General features: G+C 36.4%; 1 protein-coding gene across 1 annotated transcript; it reads left to right on the top strand.

The window, feature by feature from the left end:
- Positions 1-15,415: 15,415 nt before the first annotated feature.
- On the top strand, positions 15,416-18,358 carry tmem74b (transmembrane protein 74B). Its single transcript, XM_041783625.1, has 3 exons — positions 15,416-15,478; positions 16,094-16,363; positions 17,750-18,358. The coding sequence occupies exons 2-3, from the start codon at positions 16,151-16,153 to the stop codon at positions 18,356-18,358; spliced, it is 822 nt and encodes a 273-aa protein (XP_041639559.1). The 5' UTR covers positions 15,416-15,478; positions 16,094-16,150.
- The last annotated feature ends 3,187 nt before the right edge of the window (positions 18,359-21,545 follow it).

Here is a 21,545-nt window from a genome sequence, read left to right as displayed (position 1 = left end):
TTAGAGAGAATCTAAAGCCAGAGTTTGATTTAGAGAGTAACTAAAGCCAGAGTTTGATTTAGAGAGAAACTAAAGCCAGAGTTTGATTTAGAGAGAATCTAAAGCCAGAGTTTGATTTAGAGAGTAACTAAAGCCAGAGTTTGATTTAAAGAGAATCTAAAGCTAGAGTTTGATTTAGAGAGAGAGTAAAGCCAGAGTTTGATTTAGAGAGTAACTAAAGCCAGAGTTTGATTTAAAGAGAATCTAAAGCTAGAGTTTGATTTAGAGAGAGAGTAAAGCCAGAGTTTGATTTAAAGAGAATCTAAAGCTAGAGTTTAATTTTAGAGAAAATAAAGCCAGAGTTTGATTTAGAGAGAAACTAAAGCCAGAGTTTGATTTAGAGAGAGAGTAAAGCCAGAGTTTGATTTAGAGAGTAACTAAAGCCAGAGTTTGATTTAAAGAGAATCTAAAGCTAGAGTTTAATTTTAGAGAAACTAAAGCCAGAGTTTGATTTAGAGAGAAACTAAAGCCAGAGTTTGATTTAGAGAGAAAATAAAGCCAGAGTTTGATTTAGAGAGAAACTAAAGCCAGAGTTTGATTTAGAGAGTAACTAAAGCCAGAGTTTGATTTAGAGAGAAGTTAAAGCCAGAGTTTGATTTAGAGAGAAACTAAAGCCAGAGTTTGATTTACAGAGCAACTAAAGCAAGAGTTTGATTTAGAGAGTAACTAAAGCCAGAGTTTGATTTAAAGAGAATCTAAAGCTAGAGTTTGATTTAGAGAGAATCTAAAGCCAGAGTTTGATTTAGAGAGAAACTAAAGCCAGAGTTTGATTTAGAGAGTAACTAAAGCCAGAGTTTGATTTAGAGAGTAACTAAAGCCAGAGTTTGATTTAGAGAGTAACTAAAGCCAGAGTTTGATTTAGAGAGTAACTAAAGCCAGAGTTTGATTTAGAGAGAAAGTAAAGCAAGAGTTTGATTTAGAGAGTAACTAAAGCCAGAGTTTGATTTAGAGAGAAACTAAAGCCAGAGTTTGATTTAGAGAGTAACTAAAGCCAGAGTTTGATTTAAAGAGAATCTAAAGCTAGAGTTTGATTTAGAGAGAAAATATAGCCAGAGTTTGATTTAGAGAGTAACTAAAGCCAGAGTTTGATTTAGAGAGAAAATAAAGCCAGAGTTTGATTTAGAGAGTAACTAAAGCCAGAGTTGGTTTAAAGAGAATCTAAAGCTAGAGTTTGATTTAGAGAGAAAATAAAGCCAGAGTTTGATTTAGAGAGAAACTAAAACCAGAGTTTGATTTAAAGAGAAACTAAAGCCAGAGTTTGATTTAGAGAGTAACTAAAGCCAGAGTTTGATTTAAAGAGGATTTAAAGCCAGAGTTTGATTTAGAGAGTAACTAAAGCCAGAGTTTGATTTAAAGAGAATCTAAAGCCAGAGTTTGATTTAGAGAGTAACTAAAGCCAGAGTTTGATTTAAAGAGAATCTAAAGCCAGAGTTTGATTTAGAGAGAAACTAAAGCCAGAGTTTGATTTAGAGAGAAACTAAAGCCAGAGTTTGATTTAGAGAGTAACTAAAGCCAGAGTTTGATTTAGAGAGTAACTAAAGCCAGAGTTTGATTTACAGAGTAACTAAAGCCAGAGTTTGATTTACAGAGTAACTAAAGCTAGAGTTTGATTTAGAGAGAAACTAAAGCCAGAGTTTGATTTAAAGAGAATCTAAAGCTAGAGTTTGATTTAGAGAGAAACTAAAGCCAGAGTTTGATTTAGAGAGTAACTAAAGCCAGAATTTGATTTAGAGAGAAACTAAAGCCAGAGTTTGATTTAGAGAGAGAGTAAAGCCAGAGTTTGATTTAGAGAGTAACTAAAGACAGAGTTTGATTTAGAGAGAGAGTAAAGCCAGTTTGATTTAGAGAGTAACTAAAGACAGAGTTTGATTTAAAGAGAATCTAAAGCCAGAGTTTGATTTAGAGAGAAACTAAAGCCAGAGTTTGATTTAGAGAGTAACTAAAGCCAGAGTTTGATTTAGAGAGAGAGTAAAGCCAGAGTTTGATTTAGAGATTAACTAAAGACAGAGTTTGATTTAAAGAGAATCTAAAGCCAGAGTTTGATTTAGAGAGTAACTAAAGCCAGAATTTGATTTAGAGAGAGAGTAAAGCCAGAGTTTGATTTAGAGAGTAACTAAAGACAGAGTTTGATTTAAAGAGAATCTAAAGCTAGAGTTTGATTTAGAGAGAAACTAAAGCCAGAGTTTGATTTAGAGAGTAACTAAAGCCAGAGTTTGATTTAGAGAGTAACTAAAGCCAGAGTTTGATTTAGAGAGTAACTAAAGCCAGAGTTTGATTTAGAGAGAAACTAAAGCCAGAGTTTGATTTAGAGAGAAACTAAAGCCAGAGTTTGATTTAGAGAGTAACTAAAGCCAGAGTTTGATTTAGAGAGTAACTAAAGCCAGAGTTTGATTTAGAGAGTAACTAAAGCCAGAGTTTGATTTAGAGAGTAACTAAAGCCAGAGTTTGATTTAGAGAGAAACTAAAGCCAGAGTTTGATTTAGAGAGTAACTAAAGCCAGAGTTTGATTTAGAGAGTAACTAAAGCCAGAGTTTGATTTAGAGAGTAACTAAAGCCAGAGTTTGATTTAAAGAGAATCTAAAGCCAGAGTTTGATTTAGAGAGAAACTAAAGCCAGAGTTTGATTTAGAGAGTAACTAAAGCCAGAATTTGATTTAGAGAGAGAGTAAAGCCAGAGTTTGATTTAGAGAGTAACTAAAGCCAGAGTTTGATTTAGAGAGAATCTAAAGCCAGAGTTTGATTTAGAGAGAAACTAAAGCCAGAGTTTGATTTAGAGAGTAACTAAAGCCAGAGTTTGATTTAGAGAGTAACTAAAGCCAGAGTTTGATTTAGAGAGTAACTAAAGCCAGAGTTTGATTTAGAGAGAAACTAAAGCCAGAGTTTGATTTAGAGAGAAACTAAAGCCAGAGTTTGATTTAGAGAGTAACTAAAGCCAGAGTTTGATTTAGAGAGTAACTAAAGCCAGAGTTTGATTTAGAGAGTAACTAAAGCCAGAGTTTGATTTAGAGAGTAACTAAAGCCAGAGTTTGATTTAAAGAGAATCTAAAGCTAGAGTTTGATTTAGAGAGAAAATAAAGCCAGAGTTTGATTTAGAGAGAAACTAAAACCAGAGTTTGATTTAGAGAGAAACTAAAGCCAGAGTTTGATTTAGAGAGTAACTAAAGCCAGAGTTTGATTTACAGAGTAACTAAAGCCAGAGTTTGATTTACAGAGTAACTAAAGCCAGAGTTTGATTTATAGAGTAACTAAAGCCAGAGTTTGATTTATAGAGTAACTAAAGCCAGAGTTTGATTTATAGAGTAACTAAAGCCAGAGTTTGATTGATAGAGTAACTAAAGCCAGAGTTTGATTTAGAGAGAAACTAAAGCCAGAGTTTGATTTAAAGAGAAACTAAAGCCAGAGTTTGATTTAGAGAGTAACTAAAGCCAGAGTTTGATTTAAAGAGGGTTTAAAGCCAGAGTTTGATTTAGAGAGTAACTAAAGACAGAGTTTGATTTAAAGAGAATCTAAAGCCAGAGTTTGATTTAGAGAGTAACTAAAGCCAGAGTTTGATTTAAAGAGAATCTAAAGCCAGAGTTTGATTTAGAGAGTAACTAAAGCCAGAGTTTGATTTAGAGAGTAACTAAAGCCAGAGTTTGATTTAGAGAGTAACTAAAGACAGAGTTTGATTTAGAGAGTAACTAAAGCCAGAGTTTGATTTAGAGAGTAACTAAAGCCAGAGTTTGATTTACAGAGTAACTAAAGCCAGAGTTTGATTTAGAGAGAAACTAAAGCCAGAGTTTGATTTAGAGAGAAACTAAAGCCAGAATTTGATTTAGAGAGAAACTAAAGCCAGAGTTTGATTTAGAGAGAAACTAAAGCCAGAATTTGATTTACAGAGTAACTAAAGCTAGAGTTTGATTTAGAGAGAAACTAAAGCCAGAGTTTGATTTAGAGAGAAACTAAAGCCAGAATTTGATTTAGAGAGAGAGTAAAGCCAGAGTTTGATTTAGAGAGTAACTAAAGACAGAGTTTGATTTAAAGAGAATCTAAAGCCAGAGTTTGATTTAGAGAGAAACTAAAGCCAGAGTTTGATTTAGAGAGTAACTAAAGCCAGAGTTTGATTTAGAGAGTAACTAAAGCCAGAGTTTGATTTAGAGAGTAACTAAAGCCAGAGTTTGATTTAGAGAGAAACTAAAGCCAGAGTTTGATTTAGAGAGAAACTAAAGCCAGAGTTTGATTTAGAGAGTAACTAAAGCCAGAGTTTGATTTAGAGAGTAACTAAAGCCAGAGTTTGATTTACAGAGTAACTAAAGCCAGAGTTTGATTTACAGAGTAACTAAAGCCAGAGTTTGATTTAGAGAGTAACTAAAGCTAGAGTTTGATTTACAGAGTAACTAAAGCCAGAGTTTGATTTAAAGAGAAACTAAAGCCAGAGTTTGATTTAGAGAGTAACTAAAGCCAGAGTTTGATTTAGAGAGTAACTAAAGCCAGAGTTTGATTTAGAGAGTAACTAAAGCTAGAGTTTGATTTAGAGAGAAACTAAAGCCAGAGTTTGATTTAGAGAGTAACTAAAGCCAGAGTTTGATTTAGAGAGTAACTAAAGCCAGAGTATGATTTAGAGAGTAACTAAAGCCAGAGTTTGATTTAGAGAGTAACTAAAGCCAGAGTTTGATTTACAGAGTAACTAAAGCCAGAGTTTGATTTAAAGAGAATCTAAAGCCAGAGTTTGATTTAGAGAGAAACTAAAGCCAGAGTTTGATTTAGAGAGTAACTAAAGCCAGAGTTTGATTTAGAGAGTAACTAAAGCAAGAGTTTGATTTAGAGAGTAACTAAAGCCAGAGTTTGATTTAGAGAGAAACTAAAGCCAGAGTTTGATTTAGAGAGAAACTAAAGCCAGAGTTTGATTTAGAGAGAAACTAAAGCAAGAGTTTGATTTAGAGAGTAACTAAAGCCAGAGTTTGATTTAGAGAGTAACTAAAGCCAGAGTTTGATTTAGAGAGAGAGTAAAGCCAGAGTTTGATTTAGAGAGTAACTAAAGCCAGAGTTTGATTTAGAGAGAAACTAAAGCAAGAGTTTGATTTAGAGAGTAACCAAAGCCAGAGTTTGATTTAGAGAGTAACTAAAGCCAGAGTTTGATTTAGAGAGAGAGTAAAGCCAGAGTTTGATTTAGAGAGTAACTAAAGCCAGAGTTTGATTTAAAGAGAATCTAAAGCCAGAGTTTGATTTAGAGAGTAACTAAAGCCAGAGTTTGATTTAGAGAGAAAGTAAAGCCAGAGTTTGATTTAGAGAGTAACTAAAGCCAGAGTTTGATTCATAGAGTAACTAAAGCCAGAGTTTGATTCATAGAGTAACTAAAGCCAGAGTTTGATTTAGAGAGTCACTAAAGCCAGAGTTTGATTTAGAGAGTCACTAAAGCCAGAGTTTGATTTAGAGAGTCACTAAAGCCAGAGTTTGATTTAGAGAGTAACTAAAGCCAGAGTTTGATTTAGAGAGTAACTAAAGCTAGAGTTTGATTTAGAGAGTAACTAAAGCCAGAGTTTGATTTAGAGAGTAACTAAAGCTAGAGTTTGATTTAGAGAGTAACTAAAGCTAGAGTTTGATTTAAAGAGAATCTAAAGCTAGAGTTTGATTTAGAGAGAAACTAAAGCCAGAGTTTGATTTAGAGAGTAACTAAAGCCAGAGTTTGATTTAGAGAGAAAGTAAAGCCAGAGTTTGATTTAGAGAGTAACTAAAGCCAGAGTTTGATTTAGAGAGTAACTAAAGCCAGAGTTTGATTTAGAGAGTAACTAAAGCCAGAGTTTGATTTAGAGAGTAACTAAAGCCAGAGTTTGATTTAGAGAGTAACTAAAGCCAGAGTTTGATTTAGAGAGTAACTAAAGCCAGAGTTTGATTTAGAGAGTAACTAAAGCTAGAGTTTGATTTAGAGAGTAACTAAAGCCAGAGTTTGATTTAGAGAGTAACTAAAGCTAGAGTTTGATTTAGAGAGTAACTAAAGCTAGAGTTTGATTTAAAGAGAATCTAAAGCTAGAGTTTGATTTAGAGAGAAACTAAAGCCAGAGTTTGATTTATAGAGAGAGTAAAGCCAGAGTTTGATTTAGAGAGAAACTAAAGCAAGAGTTTGATTTAGAGAGTAACTAAAGCCAGAGTTTGATTTAGAGAGTAACTAAAGCCAGAGTTTGATTTAGAGAGAAAGTAAAGCCAGAGTTTGATTTAGAGAGTAACTAAAGCCAGAGTTTGATTTAGAGAGTAACTAAAGCCAGAGTTTGATTTAGAGAGTAACTAAAGCCAGAGTTTGATTTAGAGAGTAACTAAAGCCAGAGTTTGATTTAGAGAGTAACTAAAGCCAGAGTTTGATTTAGAGAGTAACTAAAGCCAGAGTTTGATTTAGAGAGTAACTAAAGCTAGAGTTTGATTTAGAGAGTAACTAAAGCCAGAGTTTGATTTAGAGAGTAACTAAAGCTAGAGTTTGATTTAGAGAGTAACTAAAGCTAGAGTTTGATTTAAAGAGAATCTAAAGCCAGAGTTTGATTTAGAGAGAAACTAAAGCCAGAGTTTGATTTATAGAGAGAGTAAAGCCAGAGTTTGATTTAGAGAGAAACTAAAGCAAGAGTTTGATTTAGAGAGAAACTAAAGCCAGAGTTTGATTTATAGAGAGAGTAAAGCCAGAGTTTGATTTAGAGAGAAACTAAAGCAAGAGTTTGATTTAGAGAGTAACTAAAGCCAGAGTTTGATTTAGAGAGTAACTAAAGCCAGAGTTTGATTTAGAGAGAAAGTAAAGCCAGAGTTTGATTTAGAGAGTAACTAAAGCCAGAGTTTGATTTAGAGAGTAACTAAAGCCAGAGTTTGATTTAGAGAGTAACTAAAGCCAGAGTTTGATTTAGAGAGTAACTAAAGCCAGAGTTTGATTTAGAGAGTAACTAAAGCCAGTGTTTGTTGCTGTGATAGAGATGTGACAGACAGAACGTTCATCCAATCACACTGCATGTTTTCTTCAAAGCCTCTGCCTTTTCTCAAACGTTTCCTATTGAAGCTTTCCCAGATGGATGTGTGAAACAAACCCATCTGGCGTGTCAGGTTATCAATGAACAGCACACTGAGTTTTGATGAGACAGTGGAGTGGTGGACGACTGGTGGCCAGTTAATTACAGTGATAATAAAAATAGTACTAAAAATAATTATAATAACAATGATGATGAATAAAATAATACATAAATCTGTGAAACTTTAAGCGTACTACCATGTTCATTTGTGTTAAAAATACAAATGTCCGTGTAATAAATGAAAGCTGTTTATTTGTGCCTGATGTAAAATTAAAGCTCTTTATAATTGTTAAACTGAGATTACCTGCTAAAACATGTTCTCTGTGGCCCTTTGACTAAAGTTGTCCATCCCTGCCCCGATGTGTGTTTGGTTCATTGATGAGGTTTTATCATACAGCTGCAGTGCATTCTGGTCTTTGAAGGCTGATATCTGGTACAGATATGAGCAGAATAAAAACTTTTATTTAAGAGAAAAAATAAAACTAATTTGGTCTGATGGAGATTACTCTAACCTTTTTATGATTCTGCACTCAAAAAAAAAAAAAACCTGCTCATATCTGTACTAGATAGGTGTTGCCATGGTAACGGGAGAGGTTTCTCTGAGGACTTATTGATCTCCGTTGTCTCTACAAACTTGATTCATTTCAGTGAAGAGGTTTGAAAGCAAAAACACAAACATTTGATTAATTTTCTTCAAGTATGATTTTAAACATCGAGTGTTTTTATATTTGATGTCTGAGTGTTTAAGGTTTGGTTTTACACCCAAATATCGATTTTTGTTCCAATCGAATATTAAGTTATTTCAGGTTGACAAAGACATTTAAACCTTTAAAATCAAAATTTTTCCGAGAAATATTTTAAAAACTGATGACAATAATACTGGACGATAACTCAGTCTTTGCTGTGAGGTATTTTATAAAAGACTGGGAGGATTTTAAACTAAAATGTCGACACGTGATGAACCATGATCCCCTGTAATGCTGTAGCCCAACAACACATCCCCAAACCAAAACAATTCAAACTGTCAAAGGCAATTCATCTCTGAATTTTTGCAGTTAATCATAATTTAACTCTTCTTTTCTCCCTTTTTTATTTGATTTTTTTTTTTTTTTTTTTTTTGTAGTGTCTTGTTTTTTACTTTGCATTTAAACTTGTTCAGTTTTCTAAAAAGAATAAAATTTATGTTTTTGGTCTTATTGTTTTTATGTTCTTAACAAAAAATGAAGATCAAAGAATGGAACACTGTGATGTAACATTCTTTATTTCAGAACAGCCTTAACCCCCTTAAAGCCTGTTGTATTATACTTTTGTATTCATACTTTTATGACATGTCTATCTCATCAATAGGATCAATAAATTACAAAAAAAAATTCTAAATACAATCTGATTAATGATAAAAATGCCCTCAAGTGGATTATCAGTTACCAAAAAACATCTAACGTATTAAATGAGATACAAAAAATATGTACATTAAATTTTATGGAAATTTGGATTCTTTTGGATTTCAGTAAAAAGTGAAATAAATATTTAAGTTCCAAAAAATGAGAATTTCCTTGCTATAATTTGTGTTTCCAGGCCTTAATGGGTTAATGGGTCACACACAGGAAAAAAAGAATGTTACACCACCACCATTCCCTTCTGCGATCTTCCTTTTTTTGGTAACAAAAAAAAAATGACTTTTTTTTTTTTCAATAATTTTTTCAGAAAACATAAAACAAAAAATGGAAAACATGAAACAGGAAACGGATCTATTTTATTTTTCAATTTCCGTTTTTTTTTTTTCTTTCTTAATTTTATATGAGCGGCCTACAGGCAAAGGGAAGGGGTTTTTTTGTTGGCTCTACACATGGGCCTGAATGTTTCTGAGTCTCTGACTGACTGACTGAGTGATGCTACTTTCACTTTCACAGTCATACATACACAGATGCACTATGGGAGGAGTCTAGTTAGACTGAAAGCTCTCTAATGGCTGCCTCCACTTCTTGAACTACCTCAGATGTAGCTTTAGCATTGCATCAGTTTGACCTGGACCACGTTTGTGTATGAAGTTAAGAATTAAAAACAACCCTGAAAGCTTTTCATGTTGGGAAAGATGTTTTCACTCTTCTGCTTCAGCATGAGTATGCGATAGTTAAGGGTTACGTGTTGAGTGAGTGTTTGAATACAAGGCCTGCTAGTGGAGCGATTAGCTCCGACTAGCCTCGGTTTGTCTGAACTGGACAATGTGTCTTTAACAAAACTACAAGAGCAACACTGACAGCTTTCCGTGACAGAGAAGGTGTTTCTGCTCTAATCCCGGTCTGTTTCGGTAGGGGTTTCCAATCATTTCAGTCGGCTTGTCCGGTCTATCCAGGGTCTGCTGTCACGTTAGCTGTTAGCCTGAATGTCACTGTAGGAAAGTTTGCTCATTACTGGACCACATTTCTTTTTAAAACCAAGGCAGATGTTTCCGTCTATGACTTTTAAAGTAACCAAGCACCAGTAAGGACCGGTGCCTGGTTGTGTAACATAGCTTTTATACAAAAGATTTTGTAAAGTTAAGTCATTCTTTCAGTTTAATGGTTTATTTATTGTCCCCATGCTCCATTTAGAGTTTCATTCATTCTGGAAATATTTTCAACAGCAGTGTTATTTATTTTATCATTATTATTATTGTTATTTAATGGAAATCACAGAAGACTACTCACACTGTGTTTTACGTTTACCGTGAAAAAAATAACACAGCAGTCAACACATTACAAAAAGTTACAGAACTGATGCTTGTCTACAAAAATATAGTCTTATAATCAGCATTATGTAAATGTTTTGCAATTCTAAGAGTAAAAGGATTCAGTCTGAGAGTTTTTGGAAAAACAAACAACATGCAGTTTTATCAATCATGGGTGATAGGATCGGTGTTTCCTACCGACAGGGCCCTATGTTTGAAACTTTAGGGTCCTTCAATGTCTCCAAAAATTCTATCCACCTTATTCCTGGAACCGCTACTGTAAATTTGAATATGGGCGAAACTTCTGGTGCTAAGGCAGAAGTACATAATTACATGAATTTTAATACAAGAGCTAACGATAGATGCTGACTACGAACGACAGTTGTTTGATAGGAATTCACCGTGAATTTGTAAATATTGATACATTTTTTAATCACATTTTCACATTGTTTGTTTTGTAAGCTGTAAGTGAGTAAATAAGGTGGATACTACGTTATTCCTCGGGGGTCTACTGCTATAAATGTGGTAGGAACTTCCCGTACAGTAGCAATAATAGCAAAACACGATTCTTCCAAGGGATTACTAAAGTGATTTAGCGTCAACAGTGGTTGTTATGAAATAAATATATGCTGCAATAAATACTGATTCATTTTTGTTAACTCAATAAAGTTAAATGAGCTGAAAGTTTAAATAATATTTTCTGTAATGCTCAGTACCTGTTGCTTTGGTTGTGGTACTAATTACGTGACAACGTTAAATATATGTCTTTAACAACAGTGTTTCAAACATGCCGTTCAATGTTTAAATGCTTTTGGGATGTAATTCTTTCAATATTAATTCATCAATAATTCAAAACTTGACATTTACCAAACTGAAGAGCTGACAACTTCAGTCATGGATAATTTTATTTAATATAATTCCCACATTTTAGAGGAATTAGTTGGTAGAATAAGAATTTCAGCAAACCCACAAACTACAAATTTATGTTAAGGTGGTGTCCAAACTCAGTTAACAAAATGTGACCGTTTATTACTATACTGATATGAAGCTAATAAAATTAGCTAAATATGCTTGTCTAGGTTATCCGAGGTAATGTCGTCACTTCCTACTCTTCAGTAGAGGGCAGAGAAATAATAATATTGTCCCGATTGAGGTGAAGCAGTCGAAAGTTACATATTTTAATGTCCAAATTGCTCTTAAAATCATGTTCCACATCACGTATTCAATGTGAAGTCTCATTTCGATAGAAGGGAACGGAAGTTGCGCCCATATTTCACGCAAAGAATCATGGGGACTAGGAATAAGGTGGATAGCCCATGCAAGTGTCCCTAATTCCCATTCTTACCAAAACTGTTAATTTGTCATTCTTACCAAAACTGTTAATTTGTCACCTTTGAAAATAAATAATAATAACAACAACAACAACAACAATATCTTGGGCATTTTATCACAGATAAATTGATGGATGATGATGATATCTACAGACAATGGTAGCAGTAGCCTACAATGATGCTCTGAGATTACTACTGAAAAGACCAAGATGGTGCAGTGCAAGTGAGATGTTTGTAGGTGCAGGAGTTCATACTCTACATGCTGTATTAAGAAATCTTGTGTATAAATTCATGTGTCGACTTGATTCCACTGGGAATGAAATTATTTTGGCCTTAACGAACATCAAACATAGTGCTGTTAAATACATGTCTCCACTATGGAAACACTGGTACAGATGCCTGTTTTTAGTATAATTTTATTTTTTGTGCTTATATTGAATCTGATCCATTAAGTTATTGTGCCGTCACGGTAACATGCATGTGTTGTTCTGTCCTTTTTATGTGTTTTGTATTGTTTTGTTTGGTTTTTGTTCTTTTTTATTCTCTGGACCTAGAGTCTGTAATAAAGTTTTGAATAATAATAATAATAAATGATAACAATAACTGTAACTATAGAATATTAAAAATAGTAATAAATAGCAATAATAATAATAATAATAATAATAATAACAATATTAACAATAAAAATAAACGATAACAATAACAATAATTACAGTAATAATAAAAAGAGTAATTAAAAAATAAATAATTAAATAATAATAATAAAACGATAACAATAGCAATAAATGTACTGATAATAAAAATGGTTATAAAAATATTCTAATAATAATAATAATAATAATAAATTATAACAATAATAAACGATAACACTAACAATAATTACAGTGATAATAAAATGGCAATAATAATAATAATAATAATAATAATAATTATGATGATAAATGATAATAAGATAACACTAACAATAATTATAGTGATAATAAAAATGGTAATAATAATAATAATAAATATAATTATGACATTATACATGATAACAAGATAACAATAACAATAATTATAGTGAAAATTAAAATAGAAATAAAATAAGAATATTAATGATAATAAATGATAACAATAACAATAAAGATAGTGATACTAAAAATAGTAATAACTATAAAATAATATAGCTTATATAGCTTATAGTTATGACTATAAATAGTCATAACTATAAGCTATATAAACTATAAGCTTGTCTCTCCTTCCTCTCTGTTGAATATTTATCAGCTCTATCAAAGCTAGTCTTTGTTAACAGATTCCGTTTTTTTATTCTAACTTGTTAAAAATGACCATAAAGTGACTCTTGAACCCTGATCATATAAATAACCTCAGTGATTTTCCTCCATCGGCTCCATCACCACCCGCTGATCTGACACCAGCACTGACACCACAGGCTGCTCTCCGCGCATGCTCAGTGTCTTCCTGAGTCCCTCTCCTCCAGCAGCCTCCCTCCATCTCTCCGGATCTCCTCCTGCCTCCTGCCCGTTCGAGCTGCTCCCTCTCCAGGTAAGACCGACCTGATCGTGTCCCTCTGCCCGCTTGCTCTCATCGATAACCCCTCTGATTATCGATAACCTATCACTGATTATCGGCGCAGATCGGCCGTGTTTACCCGCCATTCAGCGGGCTGGTGTTGTGCATGCAGCCTGCCTGGATACCGAACCCTCCCCGGTGTTCCCCTCTGGAGAAAACGGCGCTGATTTAGCGTAAATTTACCCATAATCCCCCCGCTTGTCTCGCATTATCCTCCGCTGTTTGACCCGGGTTATCCTCTGCGGGTTGACCCGGGTTATCAGCCGTCATCTCCCGATAAAGATAACATGTCTGTCGATGTGCTGCTTATCACACCAGGCTGATATTATCACGCTTACACACGCACGCGCACGCACACAAGGTCACGGTGGTTCTGTTGGCGGTAATCAGTCAGACTCAGAGCCGATTAGGAAGCTCCATGTCCGGATAAAGTCAGTGTCAGTGAGCCGCTCCAGCCCGGAGCTCCCGGAGGAAAGATTCAGAGGAAACGGAGATGTTTAAAGGTTTGATAATGAAGATGATTAATCAGTGACATTAGAAACATGTACTGGCTTCAGATTAACGTGTTCATGTGTAGAAGATGAGCTGCGTTCGCTAAACTACGGTGGCCCTGAATGGTAACCTGCAAAAACATTCAAATGAATGTAGAAATATCTATCATAAGAACGTTTAGCTAAACACCTGCAATCTTTTACAAATACGCACAGAAATTTAATTTTGGGAATTCCAGAAAAATGTTTTATGAACAAAAACATTTGTTTAAACAAGGGCCATTTTCACGTAAAAGAAAATCTTGTGGACATCAGCGTGTCCTTTGAAAGCATGTCTATGACAACATGAGGGAGAAAAGCTGATAAAAAGGCACCACTGGCCTCACAGCTCTTGACTAATTAGCCTTCATTATTAGAGCACATATAAACTCCGAACTTTCAAAAGGTCGCCTACTTTGAACAATATTTGACAAAAACAGTGAGGAAAAAATCCCAACAACCCCAGCTTCACCAACATTTGTCTTCTACCTTTAATGATGTCATCCTTAAAGACTGTTAATAGGCTTAAGAAAGATGATGCCATCCTTTAATGTCAGAAAACATTCCATCATTGCCTTTGAAATTATGTAATCCTGCATGTCTATAAAACAATCCATCTCTGCTTTGAAGATAACATCATCATCCTTTCCTGTCTATGAAACATTTCCATCCTTGCCTTTGAAGAAGATGTCATCCTTTAAGATCTATAAAACATTCCATCCTCGCCTTTGAAGATTTCATCTTATATTATCTTCAAAACATTCTATCATTGCTTTTCTAAATGATGTAATCCTTGAATATTTACAATACAGCCCATCCTTGCTTTGCTGATGACATCACCCTTTACTGTCTATAAAGCATTCCATCCTTGCCTTTAAAGAAGATGTCATCCTTTGAGATCTATGAAACATTCCATCCTTGCCTTTGAAGATGTCATCATTGAAGATCTATGAAAGACTCCATCTTTGCCTTTTAAATGATGTAATCCTTGAATTTCTATAATAATAATAATAATAATAATAATATCATGAATTTATATAGCGCCTTTCAAGAAACCCAAGGACGCTTAAATAATAATACAGCCCATCCTTGCTGTGCCAATGAAATCACCCTTTACTGTCCATAAAACATTCCATCCTTGCCTCTGAAGAAGATGTCATCCTTTATGGTTTGTAAAACATTCTGTCATTGATTTTTAAATGATGTATTCCTTTAATGTCTGTAAAACATCTCATGCTTGCTTAAAAGATGAAATCACCTTTTACTGTCTATAAAACATTCCATCCTTACCTCTGGAGAAGATGTCATCCTTTACAGTCATAAAACATTCCTTCATTGCCTTTTGGATTACGTAATCCTTGAATGTCTTTAAAACATCCCATCCTTGCTTTGAAGATGACATTGTATTTTACTGTCTATAAAATATTCCATCCTTGCCTTTAAATGTGATGTCATCCTTTAATGATGGGATGTTCTGTAAAACATTCCATTTCCACCTTTGAAGATGGTGTCATCCTTCAAAGTTTATTAAACATCCCATCTTTGCTTTGAAGATGACATCATTCTTTCCTTTATATAAAACATCCCATCCTTGCCTTTAAAGATGATGTCATCCTTCATTGTCTATACAACATTCCATCCTTGTTTTGATGACGTCATCCTATACTTTATCAAAACATCTTTTCTTCTGATGTCATCCTTGAATGTCTGAAAAGCAATCCATACTTGCCTTAAAAGATGATGTCATCTTTTACTGCTCTAAAACATAAAGGGAAGCAAATACAAAATGACACTAAAACATTTTTAAATGTGAAGTGAATTTAAAAATAATTGGAAAGGATGTGGTTTATAAAGATTTACTACAAAAATTCTGGCATTAATCCAGATTACAACTGTTTTTTGTTGTACAGCCGTAGTTTAAACATAAAAAAATTAATAATACTCCAAAATGTGTAAAATGTGTAAGTAAACCGTTTCAAGAATCAAACAACATAACAAGAGTCTGGGGAACTGACAAGACCATTTAGGAAACACTAAATAAAAATGAAACTGAAAACAGAAATGCTACAAATGTTTTGTGCAAATTAAAGTGCTGCCCTTGCTCTCTGTCTCTCTCTCTCTCTCTCTCTGTCTCTCTCTCTCTCTATGTGAGTGGGGGTTGGTGGGGGGCAAGTGTGTCTTGTGTGTCTTCTAGGATCTGATTGTACCTTTGATTTGTCTCAACAGAGTAACGTTGATCAATCATGGTGATCAGAGGAAGCAGTCATGGATGTAAATAAAGGTGAGCTTCATGTGTTTGTGGTAAAACTGCTACCGATGTTTTTTATTGACAAGTTGACACTAGAATGGAAAGAATGGAAACTCTCGCTCCTCTCTAGTTCCACCACTTTTCCAAAAGTTGCCAACTACAGTCTACTATCTGTAAAAAAAGGAGGAATGAAGCCCCAACATCCCCAGCTTCACCAACATTCTGTCCTTTAGCCTTGATGAAGCCATCCTTTGATGTTTATAAAACATTCCATCCTTGTCTTTGAGAATGATGTCATCAAAGCTTGCAGGCAGGCCAGTCTAGATTTCCAGTCTAACCAGTACCCCACAAGGTTAATTATCTAGATAGTATATGAGCATGTCGGTTAAAAGTTCAGTCCTAGACTCCTTTAGTCCAGGGCGTCTCAATCTTTTCAGCCTGTGACCCCAAAAATAATTTTAATAATTAATAATTTAAATACTTGATATTCAGAACTTCTGTTTTTGCTGCAGTAGTATCATTATCCTTTGATTTTTACTGTAATCGTATCAGAGTTTAAATATCTGGTATCTGAGCACTCTGTCTTAAACAGTTTTTGGTCATTTTTAACCTCCTCCTGTCCCTTCCTCTCCCTCTCTCTGTACCCAGAGCTGATGATGGAGGCTGGAGTAGTTTTGAAGACATGAACGCAGCCTTCAGACGTCCATGGAGTCGTCTTTTAACGCCGTAGAGCTCAGAGAGCTGCGGGCCGGAAGTGGACGCGGCGTGTCTCCGACTCTGCCAGCAGGTTCCTGGACGGTAACTGCAGCAGGCTGCTCCACCCGAGGGTTCGAGAACGCCTCCTACCAGCAGGATGATGAGTACGACTACCAGCAGGGGGCGACAGGGTGTCCACCTTCTACTTCTACCAACAGCAAGGTAAATAGACAGAATGGGGTTAAAGGTGATATTCAGCAGTAGGTTTAATCTTCAGGAATTATTTTATAATCCAAGATTATGGATCACCTTTCAAAAGTGAGCCTATAGCTGCCGTGCCATCATCCACTGATGTTAACTGATTTACCTGGAGAACAGGTGATCCAGATCACTAATGACTTATTTCGCAGACCTCCAACTACAGGTCTATACAGATGAAGGGAGACCAGAGTCTAGAGGAGTCTAGGACTGAGACCAGAGTCTAGAGGAGTCTAGGACTGAGACCAGAGTCTAGAGGAGTCTAGGACTGAGCTAGGAGGCTAGCTGAGCCTTTTTAACAGCTTTTCTCCCTTGTTTGGTCATCATAATGCTTTAAATGGAAAAGCTGATATACTATTAAGATAATAGACCGTGTAGGGTACTGGTTAGACTGGAATGACTACTGGGGGCCTAGACTGGCCTGCATGCAGAAGACAAGAGTGGAATGTTTATTGACATCTAAGGATGACATCATCTTAAATGGCAAGGATGGAATTTTTTTATTGACATAAATAGATGGCATCATTTTCAAAGGTCATATAGAATGTTTTATAGACTTCAAGAATGGCATCATCCTCAAAGTCAAGAATAGAATGTTGGATAGACAGTTAAAGATGGTTTCATTAAAGGCAAGGGTGGAATGTTTTATTGACGTAAATAGATGGCATCATCTCCAAAGGTCATATGGAATGTTTTATAGACTTTAAGATTGGCACCCTCTTTTAAGTTAGGAATAGAATGTTGGATAGACAGTTAAAGATTGTTTCATTAAAGGCAAGGGTGGAATGCTTTTTTGACATCTAAGGATGGCATTATCTTCAGAGGTCATATGGAATGTTTTATAGACTTCAAGACTGGCATCATCCTCAAAGTCAAGAATAGAATGTTGGATAGACAGTTAAAGATAGTATCATTAAAGGCAAGGATGGAATGTTTTATTGACGTAAATAGATGGCATCATCTCCAAAGGTCATATAGAATGTTTTATAGACTTTAAGATTGGCACCCTCTTTTACGTTAGGAATAGAATGTTGGATAGACAGTCAAAGATGGCTTCATTAAAGGCAAGGGTGGAATGCTTTTTTGACATCTAAGGATGGCATTATCTTCAGAGGTCATATGGAATGTTTTATAGACTTCAAGACTGGCATTCTCATTTAAGTCAGGAATGGAATGTTGGAAAAACAGTTAAAGATGGCATCATTAAAGGCAAGGGAGGAATGGAATGTTGGATAGACACAGAGGTTGACGTCTTTCTAAAGTCTTTGAAGGCCTTCTAAGGTCTTCTGAAAAGTTGTTGGACCTGGAAAAAATGTTGGTGAAGTAACGTTCTTCTGTTCTCTGTTTTAGGTTGAGCAGCATCAGGATCTGGTCTCTCCACGGTCTTACGATGAGGAGGACGGTGGCGGTGGCCGCCGCGGTCAGGAGGACGGCCAGGACTTCACAGAGTACAGCCCGGCAGACGATCACTCGGCGGATTATGGTTTCATCTTCGCTCTGGTGTTCCTGGTGAGCGGGATCGTCCTGGTGGTCATTGCCTACACCATCCCCCGGGAAGCCAAAGTGGACCCAAACTCGGTGTCGGCGCGTCAGATGGAGAAGCTGGAGATGTACTACGCCCAGCTGGGCTCTCACCTGGATAAGTGCATCATCGCCGGGCTGGGCTTGCTGACGCTGGGCGGGATGTTCCTGTCCGTCCTCCTCATGGTCTCCATCTGCAGGGGCGAGATGTACCGGCGCAGGGTGGCCTTCGTACGACCCAAGAGAACTTATGGCTCCATCAACTTGAGGATGAAGCAGCTGGCAACGGGGGAGGATGGGGGAGGGGAAGGCGGGGACGGAGGGGAGGAATTTCTGGTTGAAAACACTGAGGCGAGGAATCACACACAGGCGGGACCGAGCAGGAACGCTCTGCCTCCTCCTGCTGCATCGTCGTCCTTAAATGCTGGAGTCGTCTAACCTTTACTGCAGCCGCCGTCTGAGCGTGCTTTGATTCGGGGATGCTAAATGGTGCAAGCCCCGTGTTTGTGCTGATTGGAGGAGCACAGGTCGAGCGCTTAGTCTCTGCTGGAGCGAGCGCGTGGATGTTTATTCTGACCAATCAGAGAGGACGTTTAAGCAAACTAAACAGGGCTTCAAGGTAAGAAAGTGTGGGAGCAGGGAAAGAGCACATTTAAACGCTGAATGGTTGTATATGTAAGATTACAGTTTAAATATTTAATGAAAGTATGTTAATCAGAGTTTAATGTTAAAGCACACGAGTCTGACAGCCCTGGAGGCTGATCACCGCTGCAGAATCACAAATTTAAACTTTATTTATAAGGCAAATGTTTAAAATATTTCAAGACTCATGCCCAGTTCAGACTAAACATTCTTGATGTAAAGAGACGGTTCCAGAGCATCAGAGCGGTGCAGTTCAGATCAGGCTGGCTTACAGCGTTGCCATCAGCTGGTTTTACAACTTAAAGCATGTTACAATGTCATTTAGCAGCTTTTTATCCAAAGCGACTTACACCTGGGACAGCGACATTGTATGTGGGTTCTCTCCGGGTCCTCCAGCTTCCTCCCACAGACTAAAATCATACCTGTTAGGTTCATTGGTGACTCTAAATTGCCCGTAGATGTGAGTGTGAGCAGTCCTGTCTCTATATGTCAGCCCTGTGATTGACTGGCTACCAGTCAAGGGTGTACCCCGCCTCTCGCCCAATGACAGCTGGGAAAGGCTCCAGCCCTTAGTGACCCCAAGCTGGATAAGCGGTGTAGAAAATGGACCAAGATGGACGCCTAGACCTGGCACCTAATGGGAACTTATGCTACAGGATATGTTTATCGGCGGTTAATGCTCAAGGCGCTTTATCATCAGCCGTCCTAAGGTGAAACATAGTCTCAGTAAGCTTATCTGCTTTTAAGAAGCCACACCAGTTCTTCTAAACTGATGGTTCGTAACTGGTCTAGTCTCAGGACCCACCACCCTTAATTTCAGTCAGGACCACTTTGTCAAGGAACACACAATATTTCTCTTATCAGTTTTTGATTTGCACTCGTCGCTGTTATTTATGTTTGGTGGCGCGGCTGTTCTGGGATCCCCCTGTCCACAAGCCCATGTGGAAAGCATTAAGCAGTAACAGCAAACATTCCTGCCTTTCCTGTGCCTACAAGGAAAGCCTGAGGCTGGGAGAGAAGCAGCACAGCAGGCATAAACAACAACAGAATGACATTAATGAAGTCAGATGTAGCTGGGGGGGAGGAGGGTTTCAAAAAGCTGCCTGCAGAGGAAGCAACAAAGAGAACAGAGCAGTTTGAATATGGCAGCATGAGTGTGATTAGCCAACAGTGTGCTGAGGAGTAAATCAGCTGACTGTCAGCTGATGAGGGCTTGTGTGCGATCAGCTGATCTCAGTTGACTCTGTGGTTAGATTTTTCAATCGTAACCAAATGATTTGAATGAAAAATTGGAGTTGGGATGAAAAAGATGTAGTTAGACAAATATATTGAGATACATCCTTCAAAATAAAAGCACATCATAGCTTTTTATTCCACTGAGAATGGCTTCATGACCCATCAGCTTAGAACCAAGCCTCTGATGAGGAAATCGCACCTCCACCAGTTGCAGCGGTGTTAAATGACAGGCTTTCAGAGCCCTGCAGAGCGTCCTGTCGCAGAGCTGAAAGTTTGAACTTGTCTCGTCATGAGTCTTTGGTCTGAGCTGGGCTTTGAGGAGGTATAAGAGAACCTGATCACAGACAAATATATCAGATATATATCAAATATTCCACTTATTGCTGTGAATATCTCTGAAGCTGTGAAAAGAATGAGCATCTTTATTGGATGCAAGCTTTTGCACGATTTAACAGGCAATGTTACTGGAAGAATAACTGGATATTAAAAAAATGAAACACTCAGTAAAGCAAAGGTAAACAGCAAATATAAGCAGGGTCGTGTCCTCAAAAACAAACCTAAGGATGTTTTCTGGGTCTCTGTTTCTGTGTTTGGACTTTATGATGGTTTTGAGTGGAATGAACCTTTAAATATCACAGCGCCCCCCCACTGTGTATGATATGTAAACATGTTATTTATGTCATATATGCCTTAATGAGTGAACACACACACTGTACATTGTGTAAAAGCAGATATTATGGTTAATATGCTAATGAATGGAGGTCTGTATAGTCAGCCAATCAGCCAAGGGCCATGTAGCGACAACCACACGGTCGGTGCCTCTGCTCATGAGAGGATATTAACACACTAGCTGTTTATTATAACGATAAGATATGTATGATGTTTTTATTTATGATGGTTATTACTGTGTAAATATTTTCATGTAGACGTGTCGGATGTAAACGACCAGCAGAAGCTCACAAACCAAATACGAAACAGCCGTATGCAAAACTGGACTACACGTTTATTTTTTCTGTTTTTATTATGTTATTTTATTTAAAAAAAATGTCATTAGCCGTTTCAAACTGATCCAAACAGTAAAAAACAAAACAGCCACGTTAGTTTAAAACCAATAATTCAATCTAAAATCATAAACAACAGATTCATAGTTTCTTAGAAGCGTGTTACAACATCAACATCAATTTAGTTAGATAAATACATAATTGAAATGTTTTCGTAAAACTGGATTTTTGCCAATATCAAATTCCTCCAAGCCCCAAAAACCCATTTATAAATACATACCGCAAATATTTACAGTTTATACAGAAACTATTAAAATGATAGACCTTCTTTGATGTTTTTCCCTTTTATTGATTTTATAAATCATTCATGCTCACTATAATTTGGGTTTTTTAAATATTACCTTGAAAAGAAATTCTACAAAGTAATATCATTTAAATCAAAATCTGTAATGTAAAATAAATGACTGCATAAATATTCCCCCCTTTAGTCTGTATTTAGTAGAGTCAGCTTTGTCTGCAGTCACAGCTCTGAGTCTGTGTGGACAGGTCTCAGTCAGGCTCAAACATCTGGACTCTGGGATTTTACTCCATTCTTCTGTGCTAAACTGCTCAAGCTCTGTCTGGTTGTAAAGGACTGTCCCCGAGGATTTTTGTAGATTTTGCTGCATTCATTTTACCCTCTACCTTTACAAGCCTTCCAGGGCCGATTGCTGAGAAGCATCCCCACAGCATGATGCTGCCACCAC

Source organism: Cheilinus undulatus, linkage group 3, assembly GCF_018320785.1.
Source record: "Cheilinus undulatus linkage group 3, ASM1832078v1, whole genome shotgun sequence".
Classification (NCBI taxonomy): domain Eukaryota; kingdom Metazoa; phylum Chordata; class Actinopteri; order Labriformes; family Labridae; genus Cheilinus; species Cheilinus undulatus.
This window is presented reverse-complemented; position numbering and strand designations above follow the sequence as displayed.